A 21,499-nucleotide genomic window follows, 5' to 3' on the forward strand; every position below is an offset into this window, starting at 1 on the left:
GAGTTTATTTCCTGTTATTTTTGCAGGCACTAGGTCGGAGAGCTAAAACAGTGGCTCGGTGATATATGAATTGTTCTAGCATTCGATCAGATTTCAGTTTGTGCATTCCAGATGGATACTGAGACATAACGTGCCAATAATTTGCACTTTGGTTTGTACTTGGGCTCCTTTTTATGTTGATTTTTATGCCGAGTGAGACATAATTGTCCACAATTTACATTATTTGTGCATGACGACCAGATTTTTGTGGCTTGTATTCTTTTTTTACATTCTTGTTTAAAAAAAAAAAAAAAAACAATAACTGAACTGAAGATAACAACTTTGCTGATTCTGCCTCAGTCTTACAATTAGATATCGTTTTAAAGGATGAAAAACAGACTGCTCGCTGGAATAAAGGACCAGTACTGTCTCCTGAACTCCTGGAGAGTGCTGGGAAAAGCAGGGTGAGACCGGCTACCACAGTTACCTCTAGATCGATTTCCCTAACACCAATGTTCACATGATCATGGGCAGAGCTAAAGGTGTGTTTTGGCAATGTTAAGACTTCCTGGTTAATTTCAGTGGAAAGGCGTCCCGTGGCACAGAGAACCCTTTCAATATCTCCTACCACAGCTTACAACTGCATGCAAAAAGCCATCAATAAGTTTAAGGAGCCCAAGTGATTCGATCTGATACCTTTTGTCCATTCAAATTTCCAAAAACATGCGTCCGGAACAAGGAGATATCGATAAAGAGACATGCATTTTGCCAATACTAAGGGGGACCACTGACAGAATTTTGTAACTTTGTACTTCTCGAGTACTTTATCCTGCACAGGGAAAGGCAATATTGGCAATCTCTGAAGAACGAAACAGGATGACCATGCAGCGATTAACCTCAACCATGTTGCTGCATCATCTAGCAAGGGGTGGAAGGCTCCAGCTTTACAAATGAAGATTTCTTCACCCTTTTCAAATGGCTCCTCGCAAAATCAACTCGGGCAGACAGGATGCCAAATTGGATCCTTCAGTAAGTTAGCAAGGGCATTTGCAAGACAACTGCAGTACCATCTGGGTGCCAAAGGCAAAGCAGACTCCAAATATAGCAACTTCCGACGACCAATCAGTTAGTTCAAAAATCCCTTCACAGTGTCACGTTTTATTAAGTTAAACTATGCTAGTCGGCAAAGGATCAGCCCCACAGAGCAGTGATGCAACCAAAGGCGGTGACTCTGTGGCACTAACCGTGTTGCAGTAGAAGAACCTCTGTATACAATCCTCACATATCCCCTTCCCTACACTACAACTCTTCTATTATGTCCCTAAATAATAATCCTGCTTCCTCCCCTCTATCCCCACTTCCTTAGTGATCTACTTCCTCCCCTTCCCAATCCTGCCCTGGGATACATCCATTTGTTGCACAGTACACTTCCTTTACTGTTTCTCATCCTTTTGCCCAGCATCGGCGCTCATACAACTCACACGCCTATTGTAACAACTTCTCTTGTACAGTAGGTGAGTGTCCCAACTGTCATAGTGTGGGGACGCTTCCTATTAGAGCACTTTGTAGGCCTCCCTGTATCCAAGTCATCCTCCCAACTGGCTTGAGCCCAAACTCACAGAACCCATGCGGTGTGGTGCCTGTTGGTGGACATGTGCAATTAGTGATATATTTGAGTGCTTATGAGGTCTGTGGCACTAGGCAAAGTCGAGGTGAGAGAGACTGTGGCGGCCTTAGTAATTGTGTTCTGATTGGAAAACATGGCCTGGATGCTACTAAGCTGCTATTGCGTGGACTAAGCATGTGAGGACATGAAGATGATGCTGCAACCCAAGACACCCAATCCCTTTTACTAACTACTGAGGAGGCTGCAAATGCGCAGAGACCATCTGGAGCAAGTACATGTGGTGTTGCAGCGAGGAACAAATGGGGCCCCACCTGTGAAGCCAAAAGAACAACTTAGCCGATGGCAGAAAGGGCAGTGATGGAGACGCAGAACCAATTTCCATGACCACTGTGCAGTAAATAAAGGGGGAGCCGGGTCCAACGGTGCAGTTTGTCCACACTGGGATGAGCTGCCTCTCTCTTCTGAATGAGACTCTGGTCCAGGCGCAATCTCAGCCATCAAGGAGTAGAAATGAAGGCATGAAGGGACTGCCCCAAAATCACTGCAGAGGGGATCGTCAATTTAAGCTCCATTTCAATGGTGAGGCAACTTCAATGGTTGGCGGGGCAGGACTGAGAGCTTCTTAACTGCCGCAGGAAGTTAAAAGTCCACTGTTTCCAATGCAGCCAGTGGCAGGCACCTGGAGTGGGTTATTAGTGTACTAGGCCTCATATTCAGCATGCCTAGAAATGGTAGGTGACCCACAGGCTGTGTGCATTTCTTTAATAAAGAAAAATTGTGCATGTTGCCTGGTGTCCTTGCCAAGTGGCGGAACTTCAAAGAGGGGGCACCCTGATGGCCCCCACACATCTACAGACTTCGCCTTTATTTTAGCACGCCATGTGTGCATGCCTTAGAAACTATGATTGAATTCCCAGCCTAAAGAGTTAAAGAATACACAGATCACCAGAACACAAAAAATTAAAGAGAGCAATAAGCAGCTCCTGGAATCAAGCATAGTTGAAATAAAGGAATTACAGGACTGTCTACCTGACCTGAGTGGCTTATCCATAGATCTTTTATCTGACAAGACTCCAGGAGAAACCGAGAACAACTACACAACGCACAAACCAAAAGTGACCTGGGGTCTCGGACTCCAATAATCAACAAATCCACCCTGAAGAAAGTAACGTCTGAAATGCAGAAAGAAAGCACCCCACCTCACGAAATCTCATGACCGAACAAACTAGACAAAATCCTTGAGGCCTCTGCAGGCACCAGAGAGGCCCTCAAACACAAAATTTCATACTGTTGTGGATGAAAAGGAGCTACAAAGAGACAATCAGCAAATAATAGGTGAATGAGTTAAGCAGACTAAAGTATTGCTCAATGGCCTCTGCCTAACAACCGGTGAATTATAAGATGGATAACGTCCCTGGAGTACCAGATATGGTATTTTTCAATGTGCAATGGCTATCAAAAGTGTTAGCCCCACAACACAGAGTCCCATCACACCACCACTGCCAGTAACTCATCCGAGTCCAATGCTAGCCTGTGTCCTCCATTACTGGGACTGAGATGTGTTTATATGTTATGCATAACCAGGATGCTGTTGCTATACTGTGCTGGGGGAAGTTGCTGGTGAAATGTTTTCTTTGGTTGCAGTTTGAGGCTAACAATTGTTCTGAATAGCTTAATTTCCTTGTGAGGGGTGTGATCTGGAAAGTTGAGAGTTGTTCCGAGTGAGTGATTACCCCCTAGAGTTAAAGGGATGGTCCTCAGATATTTAGGCTTATGACATGTTAGAACTTAAAACAGATAGGTGCATAACCTGGAACGTGAAGGGCATGAGCCCTGCACAAAAAAGATACAGAATCCACTTCTACCTGAAGAGAGAGGTGGATGGCTCCACATTACATTTATTGGAAAAATCCACTTGTCATGTGCTTGAATGATTAAGGGAAAAATAAGTGGAGGTGGTAGCTGTATCTTACAAGGTATTCCTCACATGGAGGGATAGTATTGGTATGAATAAACCCATGTTGCCCATTTATGACCAAACAGAATCCATGCTGGTGGTCTTGAAAACTTGACAAAGTGAAGGTGGTGTTAGTCAGTGTCTACTCCCTGACTATCGATCAGTTAAGCTTCTTAAACACATTATCGACATGATGGCTCATGAGGTACATCCACACGTTTACAGGTGGAGACTTTAATTGTGTCAGGGACACAGATATAGCCAAATCCCAAACAACACTTCTCTCAGCCCCGATAGTGAAGGGACCAAAGCCAATCGGAATAAAGCTGAGTAACTGGGGACTGGCAGATATATTGATGGCACATAATCCTGCTACCAGAGCGAATTCTAACTACTCATATATGCATGACTTATATGGCGAACAAGCATTTTCGTACTTGACATATGCTCACCCAGGTCTTACAAGTCAAACAGCTTGGCAGGACAGCTTCTGACCACAACCCCCTGGTAACAGAATAGAAATGGGAAAGCTAGGGGCTGTGATTTTGATATATAGGTATCAGGCAATGGCCTCCAGAATCCAATGTTTAGACTTGTAATAGGAGAAGAGATTTGTAATTATTTTAATGAAAATGAAGACACAGCAACCGATGCACCGTTGAATATTAGGCATTTAAGGTAGTCATATGAGGCAACTCCATGAGTACCTTACTGGGGGTGAAAGCAGTACTGGAACAGGAACTGTTGAGTGTAGAGATCCGACTAAGATTCTGAAAGAGCACCACACATGGCTACAGGTATCCTAGAAGGCCTGACTTCTACTAAGGAGGAACATGCACCATTAATATAAAGAATTTCTTGTTTGAATTAAAGGTATATATGGCTCGAGTACACTCAAAAGGCACTCAGTCAGGGACAGCATTAGCCTGGCTGATTAGACAAGCTTCAAATGAGACCCTTAACACACAAATCCGTTATCAGCTGGGCATCATGGTATACAGTTAACGTGAAATACACTGAGAATTCCTCTCACAATTCTCTTAAGTATATCAGCAAACAAATGCAATAAATGGCTAGAACCTTAAAAACTACCTCGAGGCTGCTTCAATAACTCTTTTGACTTTAGATGAACAGGATGAACTTGAGGCATCCCTGTCATTGAAGGTAATAAGAATGCCTATTGCTGAGCTCACAACCGGGAAGACCCTAGGAACAGGCTGATTGCTGGCCAAATTTTACACGGCTTATAGAGTTTTCTTAGCACCTAAACTCACTCACATATACAAGATGGTAAAGCAAAACTAATGCCTACCTGCATCAACTACTGTGAAAGCTTATGAGAACCAACTAAAACGCCTGCGTATCATCAAAAGCTAATCGTCAAGTGTATGGGGTACTAAGCAAATTCCTAGTGTACCATGCTTTCTGTTTTCTACCATTACTGATCTAACCTGATCAGAAAGGATTCATACCAAGGTGGATTGCTTTGCCCAGCATAAAAAGGCTCTTCCATGTTTTAGAAGTTTTGCCTCGCTGTGTCCCCCAACCTGTAGTGGTCTCTTATCAATTGTAAAAAAAAAAAAAAAAAAAGCCTTTGACATTAATAATTGGAAGTCCTTATTTCCAGTGCCAAGGAATACGGATTTGGTGAGGAGGCTAAGAGATGGATTGCCCTGCTACCAGAAGGTGAGAATCCGTATTGGGCATGTGGTCTCTGACTCACATAAGGCAGAAGAGGGCACCTATCATGGGGGTCCAATATCCCTTAACATTTTCCATGGCCATAGAATCCTTCGCTAATAGCATTCATGCGAGGAGCAGAAGGAGAGATTTGCTGAGAGTGAAAACAATGTACTCCATATCACTGTACAAGAATGACTTATTGCTCTGACTAAAATACATACAGTCAGACTAGGTTCATCGATCCACAACCTAGAAGTTTGCAGAGCTGTCAGGACTGAGAGTAAACTGAGCTTAACCCTGTATATTTCTCATCCAACCTGACAAGGAAGCAGGGAGTGTTCAAGGACATGCTTGGGCTTTTGTTAGGGAGCCTGTAACATTTTTGAATTAATGGGTACAAATATGTACATCTTATTCCAGCTCCTAAAAGACCCAAATCATGCCCGCCTCTGGGATTATGTAAATAAGCTAAGAAATGGCCATAGGGAAGAGAGAATGGTGTACCAGTGTCAGCATGGGTCTCGCATGTAATAACTTTGTATACAACCACCGACCTAGCATCAGACTTCGCCAGCAACAGCCGGGTCAACGTTCAGTGCCCTTTGATCCCTCAAAGTGATAATCCCTCTCCCACAGTTTTGTCTACCTTTTCCACTAGTAATGACAGAGAATGTCATAAAAAGGACTAGGATGGATGGAGCACCAGGACCTAAAGGTCTACCAGTTTCTCTGTTCAAATGAGCCCCATCGGACTGGGAAGAGAAGCTGTCACACACCTTTAACAATGCATATCACCAGACCACAGTCCCGGAGTCCTGGAGAGGTTCTATACTGTGCCCAATTTATAAAAAGGGGGACCGCTCACTAGCTGCAAACTATTGATTAATTGCCCTCCTGGATATGGAGGCAAATATGTACGCACAACTGCTGTTGGACTAACTGGAAGCCTGGGTGGAAGAGTGCCAAATTCAGCCATTCTTTCAATCTGGCTTCAGATCGGGGGCCTCAACAGTGGACAACATTGTGGCACTTGCATACTTACAGCACCAGGCAGTCAACATCAACCATCAGCCACTATTTTGCTGCTTTGTTGACTATACTGCGGCCTTCGACAGGGTTGACCGTGAAACCCTTTGGAAGAAGCTGTCATCATGGGGCATTCCTATACACCTCTTAAAAGCAATCATTTCATTGTACTCCAGTACTTGGGTCCGGGTCCTCATAGGGCCAGAGTCATTATCACAGAAAACAGAAACTAATAGAGGCCTAAAGCAGGGATGTATTTTGGCCCCTCTACTGTTTAACTTGTATACTGCAGAATTGGAGAAATATTCAAAAGCTAGTAATTTGGTTCTACCCAAGATGGGCCCCACAAGACTCCAAATCATGTGATATTGGTCGGAGCCCCTCAACCATACCTCCTAGAAGCAATAAATGCAGGCACTCAGCATCAAATCCTGTATATGCGAACATTAGTCCTCCCAATTAAGGACTATAATCCTTCTTGGCCCACACATAGGCAAAAAAGCGCCTGTAGGCTTTCCTCTTACTATCAAGAAAGCTGGCTACACCCTCTGTGCTGCTGTCCCAAATTAGCAGCTGAAAGAAGACCGCTAATAATTCCAGTAGCGCTGGCTCAGGGAGCAAGGTCCTGTATGGCGGTATCCAAACTTTGTTTTTCACATTCCGCACCCTGGGCTTTGGCAAGATGCACAAAATATGTGACAGTTCTCAGGAAGCTGCTAGCTCAGGCAGCTGGAACAAATAGCAGTGCACACGAGGGTTCTAATCATGTGTAAGCATCCCCTTGTTGCAAATAAGACAATACGTGGACTATTTTTCCTGCTCTTTCTTACATTTTATTAGTTTAAAAATTAATTTTGAACCTACACAGTGTTTCTCTTACTTTTATTTGTAATGGTTTTAATTAACTGATCAAGAAAATTGACAATACACCTTTCTTCCATCTGTTATTGAACGCAATAATTGCAGAATGTTGGAATCTATCAAAGGCTGTGTCACCTTTGGAGGCCGTTGTCACTCTGAGCCAAGAGTAGGACAGTATTAACCAGAATGGTGATGTTTACAAGAGTCTTGTACCTTATGCCAACCTACTGGTTGGCTCCCAGTACATATTTTCAAGGAAATAGATGTTGTTTTGCTTGAATTATTTTGAAAAACAGCAGCGGTGGCTCCTCGGCTATGGAGGAAGAACGTAGCCCCCCGCCAGCAGTAGCAGCAGACCTTTTACAATAAAATGATAACAAACTATGTTTCTTATTGTTTTATTGTAAAATGGGTGGAGCCATGAGGTGTGACAGGGATGGAGGGGGAGTGCATAGCACTCCACTCAGTGCACATGTATGTTTGGCTGGCCGTCTCGAGTCAGCCAAATACACATGCACACTGGGCTCTCCCCAACCTGGCAGTGTGTTGCCGGGTTGGAGACAGCAGGCAGAGGCTCCGACTCTGCCTTGAAGCACCAAGCCAGGGTGCTCTGACCAATCCTAACGCTGCTTTTATGCTGCCAGCAGCATGAAAGCAGCATTAGGATTGGCCTCATGGCAGGCTGGGAGACTGGGCCTACTGTGAGGACAGAGGGGCAGCGCAGACCGGCGCGGAAGAGGTGGCGAGGAATTTGTTTTGTTTGTCCTCCTCCCGCCACACCCCTTCCCCCTGCCCATGCGAGCCATGATTGGAACACAGACAGGCGTAAGAAGGCTCTGTGTACGCTTTGTCTCCTCTGTCCCAAGATGAGCTGCAGATTATGAGCTCTACTATACAGCTGCCTAACACCGATGGGCTGCAAATTTATTTTTAGGCACACCCTCCCCAGAAGCCGAGTTGGCAACCTCAGAAATGTCACTGTTTGATATAATCTGACTACATCTTACACTTATGCCTAAATTGAGGCAGTAGACTACAATACTGAGTTCAGTTATGTGTAGCTGGGCCAGGGGCACAAGGACAGACTTGAAAGTTAAATAGGTCTGAGTGCCCGATGTGGAGTTTACCTAGCTTGGGAGAACAAGGTGGGTGGCACTAAACGATTACTTGGATTTCAAGGTGTAATCACCATGGGACACGTGTATAGTGAAGATTTGCTAAAGCGATTTCCTGAAGTAACTCAGAACAATGGGATAGCTGCTGGGCAGTTCCCAGTGTATGCTACTATTGTTTGAATGGTACCCAGGCTGTGGTCCACTGAGGGTGCAGAGCAACCCACATATGGAATTTTAAACTTATTGATCGCACTAAGGAGGAGGACAGTCATACATTTATAAAAATCCTTAGTGGACTTGAACATATTTGATTTGATTTGCCTGAAAGAGGAATGGTCCAGAGACGCTGGCAGGAAGTGAGTGGTCGTTGATCCTTACCCACACCCTGAAGGTCTGTAAAAATCCCAGATTTAAGCACCTGAATGTAACATCTTACACAGAACATACTTCACACCGAAGTATGTGAGCAAAACATTCCCTGTACCAATTGCAGCTTGACCACTTACAGAGATGCACAAATGATTTTTACTACATGTTTTGCTTACGCCTAACTACTGCAAAGTATTGGGAAGTAGTCATAGGAATACTCATGGAGACGATAGGAAGAAGACCCTTGCTTTAGGAAGAAACATTACCTTTAGGCCTGATGTTGCGATCCCCAAAACCGAAAGCTAAGACCAAATTTATAAATCTTGCATTTCTGTTGGCTAAAAGGTGTATAAACATGAACTAGAGATCACCTGAAGCACCTGATGCTGGAAGATGGAAGGAGGTGGTGAAATTGGCTGCCCTGGAAAGCACAGTGCTGCTCATGGAGATATAGGGGACTCAGGGAAGAGGATTCTTTCAGTTCTGGCACATTTTAGTTAGTCTACTAGAAGAAAGAATGATTGACAGAAATATCTGAGAAGGAAGCCCAGATTGATTCCCGTGTGTGTTCCAAGGCCCACGGTGATGGTGGCAATGACAGTGCCACGACTAGAGCATCATCATTAGCAATAAATTCTGCTTGACCAGCTGTGAATGAATTCAACTGTTGAGCACTGATCTCTATATATCATTAGAAATGAAGACGTAAGGCTCTGAGTTATGTTAGCTGTAATTTTAACTATTTGACAATTACCCACCTTGTTACATGATATCAAGTGAGACCTATGGCACATGTGAAGTTGTTAATGTAGATAATGTCTAAAAGTTATAGTAATGCAACAGAATAGTTGTATTAAAAGGTTAGGATGCAAAATGCAACACAACGATTATGTGTTTTCAATGTTATTGTGGTTAATTAAAAAAAAGTTTAAAAACATTCATTATGGGACATTAGCTGTGGTTTCACACGTAATGTCCCATGCCCCAAATTCTCATAAAGCTATGCACTTCTTTTAAGACATAATAATGTAATCTGTCTTCTCAAGGAATCATAAAAAGGGACTAGAAGTAACTGAAAAACCTCTTACCCACGTTTTGGTTTCAATCCCAAGATGGCTCATTATGGTGAGAAGAGCCAATGTGGTGATGGGTGTTCCCCATGTAAACAAATCCACATCTGAATCTGAGTAAGTCTAAAAAGAGAGAAAGACAAATCATTTGGAAGACTATGGCACAGATGCTTTACCACATTACAACAAACTGATGATATAACTCCGACCGGATTCACTCACAAAATAAGGAATGAAGAAGCAAACCAAACTTTGATACAGGGCATCAACCATGTTCATCCAAAACATGTGTGGCTGGTACTCCTGCGAAACAAGCACAAAAGATAAGGTTGTCTGTAGTCATGACTCAGAACATGAAGCAGCAGAAAGGCTGGTGTCACAGAAATGGGCAAGGGTATCCCTCTACTTTTGACCACAAGCATAATGGACAGTTATAAATGACAGAAGTGAACTTAGACAATACAACCGAGAAGTGCCTAATAAGCTTTGTGAATGTTAAGTTTTGAGTTACCTGCATATTCTGTCCACTTTTATAGAGATGTGGGACTGCTAGAAGCACCTCTGCTGGCACATCTTTATCAAGTACACCGGTGATAAGTTGGGGCAGGGATGAGAAGAAAAGATTGAAGAAGACCAAGTACCACTGGTCAATCATTGCAGATCCAGAGAAGCCACAAAAGAACTGGTACCAAAACAGGAGGGCCACAAACATCTGAAATAATAACAACAAACTTGATTTGGTCTGGAAAGGATATGCAAATTGTTTCCAAGGTTCAGTTCAGCCAATAAAGTCACGGCTGGGCGAAAAGACAAGGACAGGTTTGAGGGATATGCCCTTGATAAAAAACAAACATTTACATTTAAAAAAGCCCAATCTAGATCATTGGTGCTTTTATATTTCTGATGACTTTCTTTGGCACTGTACAAATAATTAGATACTAATGATATGCCCTACTAAAAATTTCTGTAACTGGGCATCCGATGATGTATTTCAACTTTTCAGTTCCCCCTCAAGAACAGAATATTTCATGTGCAAGACACTGCCTTGCTACCCATCTTGTCTACCCATGATGAAGCATAGCTCAACAGAAAGAATTCAGGCCCAGATGTCCTAGTTCGCTTTGCATTCGAGCAGTACTTCTCAGAGAGGTGTATAATCTCGACTACTGGTAAAAGCTTTGAAGTGTGAAGAAAGTGCACTACAAAAATAATATATAATTTCTCATTCATATTTTTCAGAAATTATCAAATAAAGTGCTGTAGCTCTTTCTGTATCAGCTCTCCTAAAAATGGTGATTTCACCAGCTGGTGTTTATCGGGTATACCTGCCTATGCTAAGTAAACACTGTCTCTCAGTGGGGATATGAGATTCACTAAACTGCTAAACTGGAGCCATTTTCCTCTAGGGAAGAGGATGAGTCCTGAATTGTGGCATTGGTTTAGAACCATAAAACTTTCAGTGGAATAATAACCATATAATAATCGCATGGCCTAGATAAATATCTTCTTTATTCATGACTTCTTCTATTACATCTTTTAAAATTCATCACTGAATATCAATCCATGTAGAAAGGAAAGCTGAGTCTTTTCCAATGGCGTTGGAGACAAATTGGCTCTTCTTTCTACAAAACAAACTTTGACTTCATGATTGCAGTAGCCCTCTGATGAAAGCAAGAGGAGTCCCGAAATGCACTGGGACCTACAGGACCGGACTCCTAGGGTATTAAACTCTCTTCTCAGTAATTCCCTTCTTTGATTTCCCATAGCTGGACAAATGCAGACCACATGGATTAGGGTCTCCCTAGTTTGATGACACAGTCTGCAGGCATGTGGATGCATTCCTGCCTCTTTTTTCCATTTTGGTAGGAAATCAAGCGTTGGTAGATCTCCCAATCTCGTCTGCTTAGTTTTTCGTGCTAATGACGAGGACATGATAGGAGATTCCTTATCAAATGCATATGCATTTAAGACCAACCATCCATGAGATTGGTTCGATAGGGCCTCCAAGTCTTCTAACTGGCTTAAGATTTTGGCTGATTTGTTAATTCCTTTTCTAAAAGCTGGCATCGGTAATGAGCTGTCCCACAGATCACCCACCTCCAGCCATGCTATGCTGTTTTCCCAGTAGTCCTTAAAAATGTTATTACCACTCTCAAGATTGATTTCCTGCCAGACTAGATTTGCAAGAGTCCCTGTGGGTGCTAAATGTAATTTATAACAGCCATTAACAAATGCTGCCGGTCTTGCCAATGATTGCTTTGTTAGGGAGAACTCTAGTCTGATTTGGGCCAGGGGGGCTGATCTAGGTAGTTGGAAGACTTGTTTATACAATTTCACAAATAAGTTATCTAGTATGGCCACCTCCGCCCCCCTCATTATTTCTGTCCCATATGCAAGGGTCGGGAGTAATTTTGCTCTCATAACCATGGTCATTGGTTTTAAGAGCCGCCCAAGGATGGACTTTGCCAAGTGTCCAAATGCCCAGTTTAGGGCTTGTGCTTTCTCCCTTATTACTTCTTTGTGGGCTGCAAATGTGCCTATAGAGTCAATCCTGACCCCTAGGTATGTGTATGCTACTACTTCCTCAATATGCTGGCCATTCAAATACCACTTTCGGCGTAAGGTAGGTTTACGATTAAGGGGGATTATTCTGGATTTCCCATAGTTTATTTCTAAATCAACCTAAAACCATTGCATAAAACAATTAGCACAACCATTGCATAAAACACTTAGCACAATTGGTTGCATTTTTGTTTAAAATCATTAAAAATTTAAGCAGTCGTTAGGCACATTGTTTTTAACTGGTTGATTAATTTAGGCACATGTGATGGCTGAGGACCCGTTTATCACCATGGCAGAGGTCTTGTACTATAAAGGTCCATATTAAGGATTGGAGAAAGATGGTGCACAAAGTTGGTGGCTCACTGTGTTTTTGGTTGCTTTTGTGTTGCCAGGGATAGAAAATTTCACTAAGCCGCAATCCAGTTACAGGTCCCCAGGTGCAAAACATGCCAGCACGGCTTTCCTCCTTGTTCATAGGGCTCTTTCGTTAAACTTATGTTTTAATAAAGCTTTTCTTTCCAGCAGATTTTCGCATGAACAGGAGTTGTGTAGGAGATCTTCTGTGCCCTCATTGCATAAACGGCAGGTAGTATTTCTTGCACCTTTCAGCCAGTGGGTTGCGTTTTGAGCACATGAGAAAAGCCCTAATCGGTACCTTAGGAATTTCTATTTGGTTCGCCTCGAAAAGCCATGGCCAAGGTGTGCTTGTGAGGCCAGAGACATGTAGGCGTTCAGAGTCATCCAAGTGTGAGATCTCTGCGAAAAGATTGCTTTGTCCTCCAACAAGGATTGAAGCCGAATTGATTTCCAGGCAGCTTTTTTGAAAGCACTATGCAAGATTGAGGTCCTGGAGAGATCGGAGAGCCCAGTCCTCCTAAGGGCGTCATCTAGGTAAACTCTGGACGGGCAGGTGCTCTTGCTTTCAAGCTCCTGCCATAGATGGTAGTTAAGAGAGTCCGTGGTAGCACCTTGGACTTTTACTCCAGAAATTTATAAATGCACTTCGTCTTGCCAGGGACGGATCCAATAGGCCGAACTCCAGTCTAAGTTGAGTGGGGGAAGTAAATTTAGGAAGGTGAAAGATGATCCGGTAGGCTTTACTCTCTGTGTGATTTAGGATTTCTGAATCTCTGCCTTTTTGTACTTCACTCCTGTATGTTATTGTAGGCAACAGTTTGGCTTTTAGTACTTTTGACATTGTGTGAGTTTTTTCAAAGTTTGGGGTAAGGATGTTGTCGGCCGAGTATTGTTGGGTTGCATTTATTAATCTCTGGAACCGATCATCTGCGTACATAAGGCATGGTAATTCCAGGTCTCCAATTTTTGGGGCATGTGGATTTGTAAGGGCAAGTAAGCCCGCCAGGTCTGCTAGGAATAAATTAAAAGGTGTGAGGGCCAGAACACAGCCCTGTTTTAGAATGCTGGTAGTTGGTATCCTCCTCGAGAGATGAATGTCTGTTCCCAGTTTAATCTGGACCTATGTATCCGTGTGTAGGGCTATTATCAAGTTTAAAAGTGAGTTTGGAAGTCCCCAGTTTTAGAGCTTTTTCAACTGCAGACTCCACTCCACGTGGTCAAATGGGCCTTACATTCAACAAAATATAGGTGAAGCTGCCGTTTCTGTGTCCTTGCTTTGTCAATAAGGAGTCCAATGGCCATTATATTCGTTATGGTACCAGTAAGTTTGGAGAATCCTGTTTGGGTCTTGGGGATTAATCCCTTTTCAGCAATTCATGCAGACAGATGCTACAACAGCAGACCAGCAAAGTACTTTGCTTCAATGTCTATTAGAGCAATTAAACAAAAGTTGTTTAGAAGGGATCTGTCCCCGTTTTTAAAGATGGGTGAAATTATGGACCCTTTCCAGGACTGTGGGATGATGCCAGTATGGCCAATTTAGAGGTTCTAAGGTTGCTCCCCAGAAGGACCTATTATACTTGAAGACAGCAGGGGGAAGTCCATTTGGGCCCGGAGCGCCTTCTTTCCTACCCTGGGCTATCAAATCCTTTATAGTGACAAGCATAAGAGGATAAACTGGAAACAAAATAAACCGTCCTTTCCATGTGAAGATTCATCACCATTCCCTACATCGCCATGAACAATCATTTCTATGGGGGACAGAGTCCACTAAACACTAGGGACGTAATTCATGAAATAAACAGGGTATGTGGGCAGACTGTCCCGGAAAACTGAAAGTCTGCTAGACACCCAAGAAGTCATTTATAAAATTAATGGGGTGGCTAGATGACCCTTTCCAGTATTAGACCTCATCCACCACCTCAGGGCTCATACAGATACAGGATTAATGCCACCCCTTGTGGGAAAGATCGAACGGTATGCCTGACAAACATCAAAACTATGTTCTAAAAACAATTTTCTCTCAGTTTTCATGGGGGAGGCTGCAGCATTGGAGATGGGGGGTCAGACAGCACCTAGGGAACCCTAACAATCGATGTTTTTGTGAAAATCAGCGAGCCAAAGGAATTCAGGATGGCTTCCGAGGAACCCAATAGTTCTCAATTGTATTTTTATTTAATTATTAACATTGTATATTCCACAGAACAGGAATTTATATAGCTAAAAAGATTTAAAAATAAATGTAAACATTCAATAGCATGTTTTCTAAATGACATAACTACAACAAAACCATTTCATCTGACCATATGAAAATGGCAAGTTTTGTTACCATCAGCAATATATAGTGCATAACAACAAGGACAAGTGCTGAGATTGTAATGCCAATTTATGAGGGTCATTCGACTGTGAATAACTGCAACCTAAATTTGCTCCTTTTAAATTTTTTTAAAAAAACTATATATATATATATATATTTCAGTTAGCTTAAATGGAACATAAAAGTTTATTCTGTTAGTAGAAAGATATTTAGACAACAATCAGTCTTTTTAATTATTATAAAATAATTATAATCATATTGAGGACTCTGTGCTCAAATCAGTTTCTTAAACCAACTTTTCTATAGGCCTTGACATGGTATACACAAAGAGTTAAGATCTGTTGCCAAACAATTAACAGCATTCTTTACAACTACGTAAAATGAAGAGTGGTATTGTAGTTAAATTAATACCTTAAACACAATGGCCCTCATTACAACTTCAGAGGTCTTTTAAAAAGACCGCCGAAGCTGCGGGTGCCACTATACCGCCAGTGCTGGCGGTATATGTGGCTCCCTATTATGACTTTTCCGCTGGGCCAGCGGAAAAGTCACAACAACATTGCAGTCGGCTCATAATAGAGCCGGCGGCAATGTTGATGTGCAGCGGGTGCAGCAGCACCCGTCGCGCAATTCACTGTCCAAAATACGGGCAGTGAAATGCGCGATGGGGCTGTGCCTGGGGGCCCATGCACTGCTCATGCCAAGTCCCCCTTACTGCCAGCCTTTCCATGGCGATGTTTACTGCCATGGACAGGCTGGCGGTTGGGGATTATGGCCGCCAGGTGGAAGCCTGGCGGTATATTGGAGGGGCCGGCAGTATGGCGTGGCTAATGCGCCACAGTCATAATACACTGGCAGTACACCGACAACCTGTTGGTGGTGTTACCGCCAGCTTATCGCCGGCCGCCAGGGTCGTAATGAGGCCCAATGTGTTTTAATGAATCATGAACACTAGTTTTCAGACAGTACCACATCCTCATAATTTGCCTGTAGTCATGGAAAAAGATGCCACACATACGCAACTTAAGACTTGAGCAGATCAGCTTTTTCTAATCATTAGGTATTGTTTCCAAAGGATACTTTTCAACTGTGATAAAATAGGATACTCTGAGATCTTACAACACTCAAGTCCAGGGTACTTATAACGTCTACCATACAAACATGAAAAAATGGTTCAACTTTTTGAGCTCCCTGCGAGTTGCAAAAAGGAGAAGGCAACTACCCAAAGAGATTGCTTTGTAGCCTTTGTTTTAACAAATTAATTTGAGAAGTGTGTATGATCTATTAGTGCAATACTGTTGGCAAACTTCAACGTATTAATCCTTCTACTGCCCAATCCTGGAAGGGAGCAGGCCACACTGTTGAATTATTGGGAGAGGTCTGCCAAATAAACTGAGAAAAGTAGAAGTTCCCAAAACACACCATTGTTTTAGCAATTTGCAGTCACAGACCATCAGAATATATTTCTCCTAATAGCACGTTGGAGAAATTCATCTATAAAAGACCAAGTCATAGCACGGACTGCAGCTGTGACTCAAGCACAATGTAAGTTCCATGTAGATGGGTCTGATTTTATTAGTTCTTCAAGTTCTATATTTGCTTGAAGGACTTCGATAAAATGTGCTCTATTTCAAAGATGACAACCTTATCAATCCTGAAATATATTTTCGAATATCAACTGTGTTGTGTCAGTTGTAAGCCATCCACAGTTTTCATTTTGTCAATATTAGCCATACTCATAGCCTTGTGGATGTCAATATTTCTTGCAACCACCTTCAACCTTGCAGATGCATTCTCCGTAGTTATGAACTAGTGTGGCATAAAAGATTTTGAAAGTGGATCAAGATCTATACTTGAGTTATTCATAGTGGATTTGTGTACATAATGGGCTCCTCACACAAAGTGAAGGACTGCAGCTTTAAAACAGCTTTTTTAGAGATTAGACTTTTTTTGTTAGTATATCAATTTCAGTCATGGTCCAGTTTGGGACAAGTTTCTGCTGACATGCTTATTTCCCCATTCAATTGATTCTTAGTTGTTTTAGGTGACATCTGCAGGAGCATTTACGAGACCAGAAGAAATGTCATCAGGTAATGTATGAGGATCACAGACTGAATATTCATATTCACTATTAGTTACTATAAAGATACTGCTGGCTTAGTGAAACTACCTTGTTTCTGATTTTGTTTTATGATTTTCAAGGGATTGTCCACCACCTTAGTAGAATGGGGGATGTATAATTATTCCCCTGACTGATCTGATCAATTAGTCAAGGTTATAGGAAAGGAGATTAGGATTTTGAAGCAGGTGATCTTGTGTGGTAAGTTGTTTCTGAAAATGTTCAAAGCAGAGGCTAAAACATCCTGTAACTCAATTATGGCAGCAGATATTTCAGGTTTAGGTATAGCTGATACAGGTGTTAATGGAAGCATGCAGGGAAGCCACGAGACTGTGTATGTTAGAACGGGCTTGTGATGCATCGGATGGATTTGGGTCCAAGATATTTTCAGTGTTAGTTCATTCTGTTATCAGATGCAGAGAAATGTAAACACTGTGTAGAAGTTAAATCAAGACTGGAAGGCATTAGACATTCCCCTATTTAGATTCCCCACTCACAACCTTAGAATCCACTTGAATATTGTGTGAAACTTTCCCAAGAGTGGCACCAAGGTTTTGAGGTGTGAGATTGCCTCTTGGAGGGGAACTATTAAAATAATCTAATAAGGTTGTTTTTTTTCTTTTGGTGTAGGACTTAATCACACCGAACTAGCAATAAACTTAATAGTTCATAATTGGATGTAGAGGGATTTAACTCATTTGTGAATAGAGGATCAAAAATAATTACTCTGCTTTAATATTCCACTGTCTGATAAAGAAAAGGCCATCGTGGTATAGAACTTAGTTAAGTTTCCAAAGACAGGAGAAGAAATGTGTTATTTTTAGCCCTAAAGACAAGATAAACTGTTGTAAGGGGATATTAACTAACAACATTCTAGATTCACTATAGGTCACAGTAATGAAGAAAACAGTCCGGGATAAGGGGCTTCGGTCTTTTTCTATGAGTGTGTGGAGAAGCAAATTTCATTTCACATTCCTATTGCCTTTTGCAGCAACAGGATACTATACACCTTACCATACAGGCGAAGGATGACTTCTAAGCTCTGCTCCCCCAGAAGAATTGCATCACACCACCACTGCCTTCTCACTTGTACCAATCTAACTGATGAGCTTTAAAACACCATTGAGCTCTCCTTGGCATCATACTTCATACATTTCTCTTCTCTGCTGAAGGATTGATTTGCCATGTACAGGTCCTTGCTAACAAGCGCTCTTCCTAAAATTCCTACACAACATCACTCACTCTCAGAGTAGAATGAGCAAATTTACAAGGAGGGATGGCAGGAGGTTGGCAGAGCTAGAGTCTCAACTCTACATCAAGTATCTACATACCCATGCGATGGGAACATCTGATAAACCCTGTAGTCTACCCCATCAGATCCTGATGTTACATAAGGGGTGCTAAGAGTGCTGAAATATACTTTTGTTGGTAACTCTGGCAACATCAGGGGGTGGGCACTGGAGTCTTGGATCAAAAGCCAAAGGGAGGGATGAAGGGCAGGAGAAGACCTTTGCCAAAGACTAAGTGAAAACAATCAAAATTACAACTGAAGACAAAAGACATCACAGTCAGCTGGAAGACAAGGAGGAGTATGTAGTGAATGCACAATGAGAGCACAAGCATGGTTGCCACTTCAGCAGTTCGATACAGTGAGCCTCTCCTCCCACTTTCTCAAAAAGACTCCCCCAGCATGTTTTGTTTTATAGAAAGTCCAGTAAAAAGTAAAAACTGTGTCTTAACTAATAAAGCTGTCCTCTCAGTATCCATTGGGGATATTACAATCAGGGAACCCTACCAACCCTGGGCATTTCTGAAAACTGAAAAGCAAAGGAATCCAAGGTTTTCCTATGACAGCTGTAGGAAAGTACCCTCTTTTTGGCATGTTACCCCCAATTTCTGCCTGATGTAAGTGTGTTTTGACTGTGTCACTTGAATCCTGCTAGTCAGGACCCCAGTGCTTATGGTTTATAGCCTGCTTGTCAGTGTGTTTCACTGTTGTCTAAATTGTCACTGGAGTCCTGCTAATCAGGACCCCACTGCTCATGCTCTCTCCATTTCTAAATTTGTCACGACATACTGATAAATCAGTATGTCATTCCAAATTGGCATACTGGTCCCCCCTTATAAGTCCCTAGTATATTGTACCTAGGTACCCAGGGTATTTGGGTTCCTGGGGATCCATATGGGCTGCAGCATTTCTTTTACCACCCATAGGGAGCCAATGCAAAGGATTCTACAGGACTGCCATTGCAGCCTGTGTGAAATAGTGCATGCTCTATTTCACAGCCATTTTCACTACACAGGTCACTTATAAGACACCTATTTATCAGATCTTCCAACCTTGAAGGCTGGGTGCAAAGTACCTGTGTGTGAGGGCACCCCTGCACTAGCAGAGGTGCCCCCCGACGTCCAGGCCCATTTTCCTGGACTTAGTGAGTGCAGGGATGCCATTTTATGTGCGCACTGGACATAAGTCAATACTTATGTACAGCTTCACAATGGTAACTCCGAATATGGCCAAGTAAGGTGTCTAATAACTGGGAATTGTACCCAATACTGATTCTAGTATTGGCTGCACAATCCCATGCACTCTGGGGGCTCTACAGTGCACCCCCAGTACTGCCATATCAGCCTTATGAGGTTTTCCAGGCAGCCCACAGACAGGCTCTACCCTCCTGGGGCTTGAGCAGCTCAATCCCAGGAAGGCAGAACAATGCATTTCCTCTGGGAGAGGGGTGTTACACCCTATCCCTTTGGAAATAGGCATTAGAGGCATGGGAGGGGTATCCTCACAGAGCCTCTGGGAAGGCTTTGAAGAGCAAAGATGGTGTCCTCCTTGCATAATCCAGTCAACACCAGTTCAGGGACCCCCAGACCCTGCTCTGGCATGAAACTGGACAAAGGAAAGAGGAGTGACCACCCCAGGGGTGGTGCCCAGAGCTCCTCCAGAGTGTCCCTAGGATCTGCCATCTTGTTTTCAGGATGGTCCGGGAACTCTGGGAGTATCTGAGTGGCCAGTGCCAGCAGTTGACGTCAGAGACCCTCCTTATAGGTGCTTACCTGGTTAGGTGACCAATCCCCCTCTCAGGGCTATTTAGGGTCTCTCCTCTGGGTGTTTATTCAGCTTCGGATTGCAAGACTCCAGCAGGAATCCTCTGCATCTTTTACTTCATCTTCTAGTGACGGATCAACCGCTGACTGCTCCAGGAACTCTACAAAACTGCAACAAAGAAGCAAAGAAGACTTCTGCAACATTGTATCTTCAGCTCCTGCCAGCAGCTGCAACAGTTTCCAAGTCATGCATTCTCCGAGGACTGCCTGTCTTCATCCTGCACCAGAAGAACCTAAGGAATCTCCCGTGGAGTGACAGAGTCATTAACTTGCTTCAGCAGGCACCTCTCTGCAGCGACGACCTGGGTCCCCACTCCAAACGACAGGCGTGGATTCAGCAACACGGGTGGTGGACTGAAGTAACTCCAACAATCCCAACATCCAGCTGTCCAACTTTGGTGGAGGTAAGAGCTTGCCTCCCCACGCAAGACAGTACCCCATGCACTGTGTGACTTGCAGTTGCCAAGGCTTGTTTGCGTCTTTCCAAGAAGTTCTTCATGCACAGCACAGCTTAGACCCCCAGCACTCCATCCTGCATCGCACAGCTTCCTTAGTGGTTCTCCGGTGGCGTGGGAATCCTTTGTGTTGTGCTGCATGGGCCTCCATTTGCACCTCCTTTGTCCCCACACTGTGGGACTCTTGTGCACGATGCCTGGTCTTCTGAGGGCTCTCTGAGTTGCTGAAAGCCCCCTCCATCTCCCCCTCCTGGTTAGGGGCCACCAGGTCCCTCTTAGTCAGCACCATTTTCTGCCAACCGCGTGTTTTGCGTGAGCCAAGGCTTGTTGGCAGAATCCAGTGATGCAAACCAGACTGCATTCATCCGTCAGGTGCGAGACATCTCCTGTACCAACCACGACCCCGCATGTGTCTTCTTTGGTGCTTTACTGACTTTGTCTTCTCACTGGTGGTTCTTCTTTTGCACCTTCATCTGGGTTAGCAGGGGCTCCTGTTCTTCCTGGACTCTTCATCGGTTCTTGGACCCCTTCTTCCACAGGTCTTCAGGTTCAGGAATCCATTGTTGGTGTCTTGCAGTCTCTTCTGGTTATTGCATTATCTTCTATCATGACTTCTAGTGTGTTTTAGGAAACTTGCTGTGTTTTACTCCTGCTTTCCTGGGCTCTGGGGTGGGGTATATTTCTTACCTTTGGTGTTTTCTTACACTCCCAGTGCCCCTCTACACACTACACTTGTCTAGGTGGGAAACCAACTTTCACATTCCACTATTTTAGCATATGGTTTGTGTCCCCCCTAGGCCCATTGCAACCTATTGTGATTTTCACTATTTGCACTGTTTTCCTACTGTGTACTTACCTGCTTTTGGTTATAAGTATATATATAGTGTAATT

The 21,499-nt window shown here is 43.3% G+C and overlaps 1 protein-coding gene across 1 annotated transcript in view; it reads right to left on the bottom strand.

Moving 5' to 3' along the window:
- ATP10A (ATPase phospholipid transporting 10A (putative)) overlaps positions 1–21,499 on the bottom strand; it is a 1,009,168-nt gene that overhangs the window by 31,055 nt on the left and 956,614 nt on the right. The window contains exons 17-19 of the mRNA XM_069204275.1: positions 10,199–10,399; positions 9,910–9,990; positions 9,706–9,810 (exon numbers count right to left, since the gene is read on the bottom strand). Coding sequence (XP_069060376.1) covers positions 9,706–9,810; positions 9,910–9,990; positions 10,199–10,399 — 387 coding nt within the window. The remainder of the gene's footprint in view (positions 1–9,705; positions 9,811–9,909; positions 9,991–10,198; positions 10,400–21,499) is intronic.

The sequence above is a fragment of the Pleurodeles waltl genome, chromosome 8, assembly GCF_031143425.1.
Source record: "Pleurodeles waltl isolate 20211129_DDA chromosome 8, aPleWal1.hap1.20221129, whole genome shotgun sequence".
In the NCBI taxonomy this organism is placed as follows: Eukaryota; Metazoa; Chordata; class Amphibia; order Caudata; family Salamandridae; genus Pleurodeles; species Pleurodeles waltl.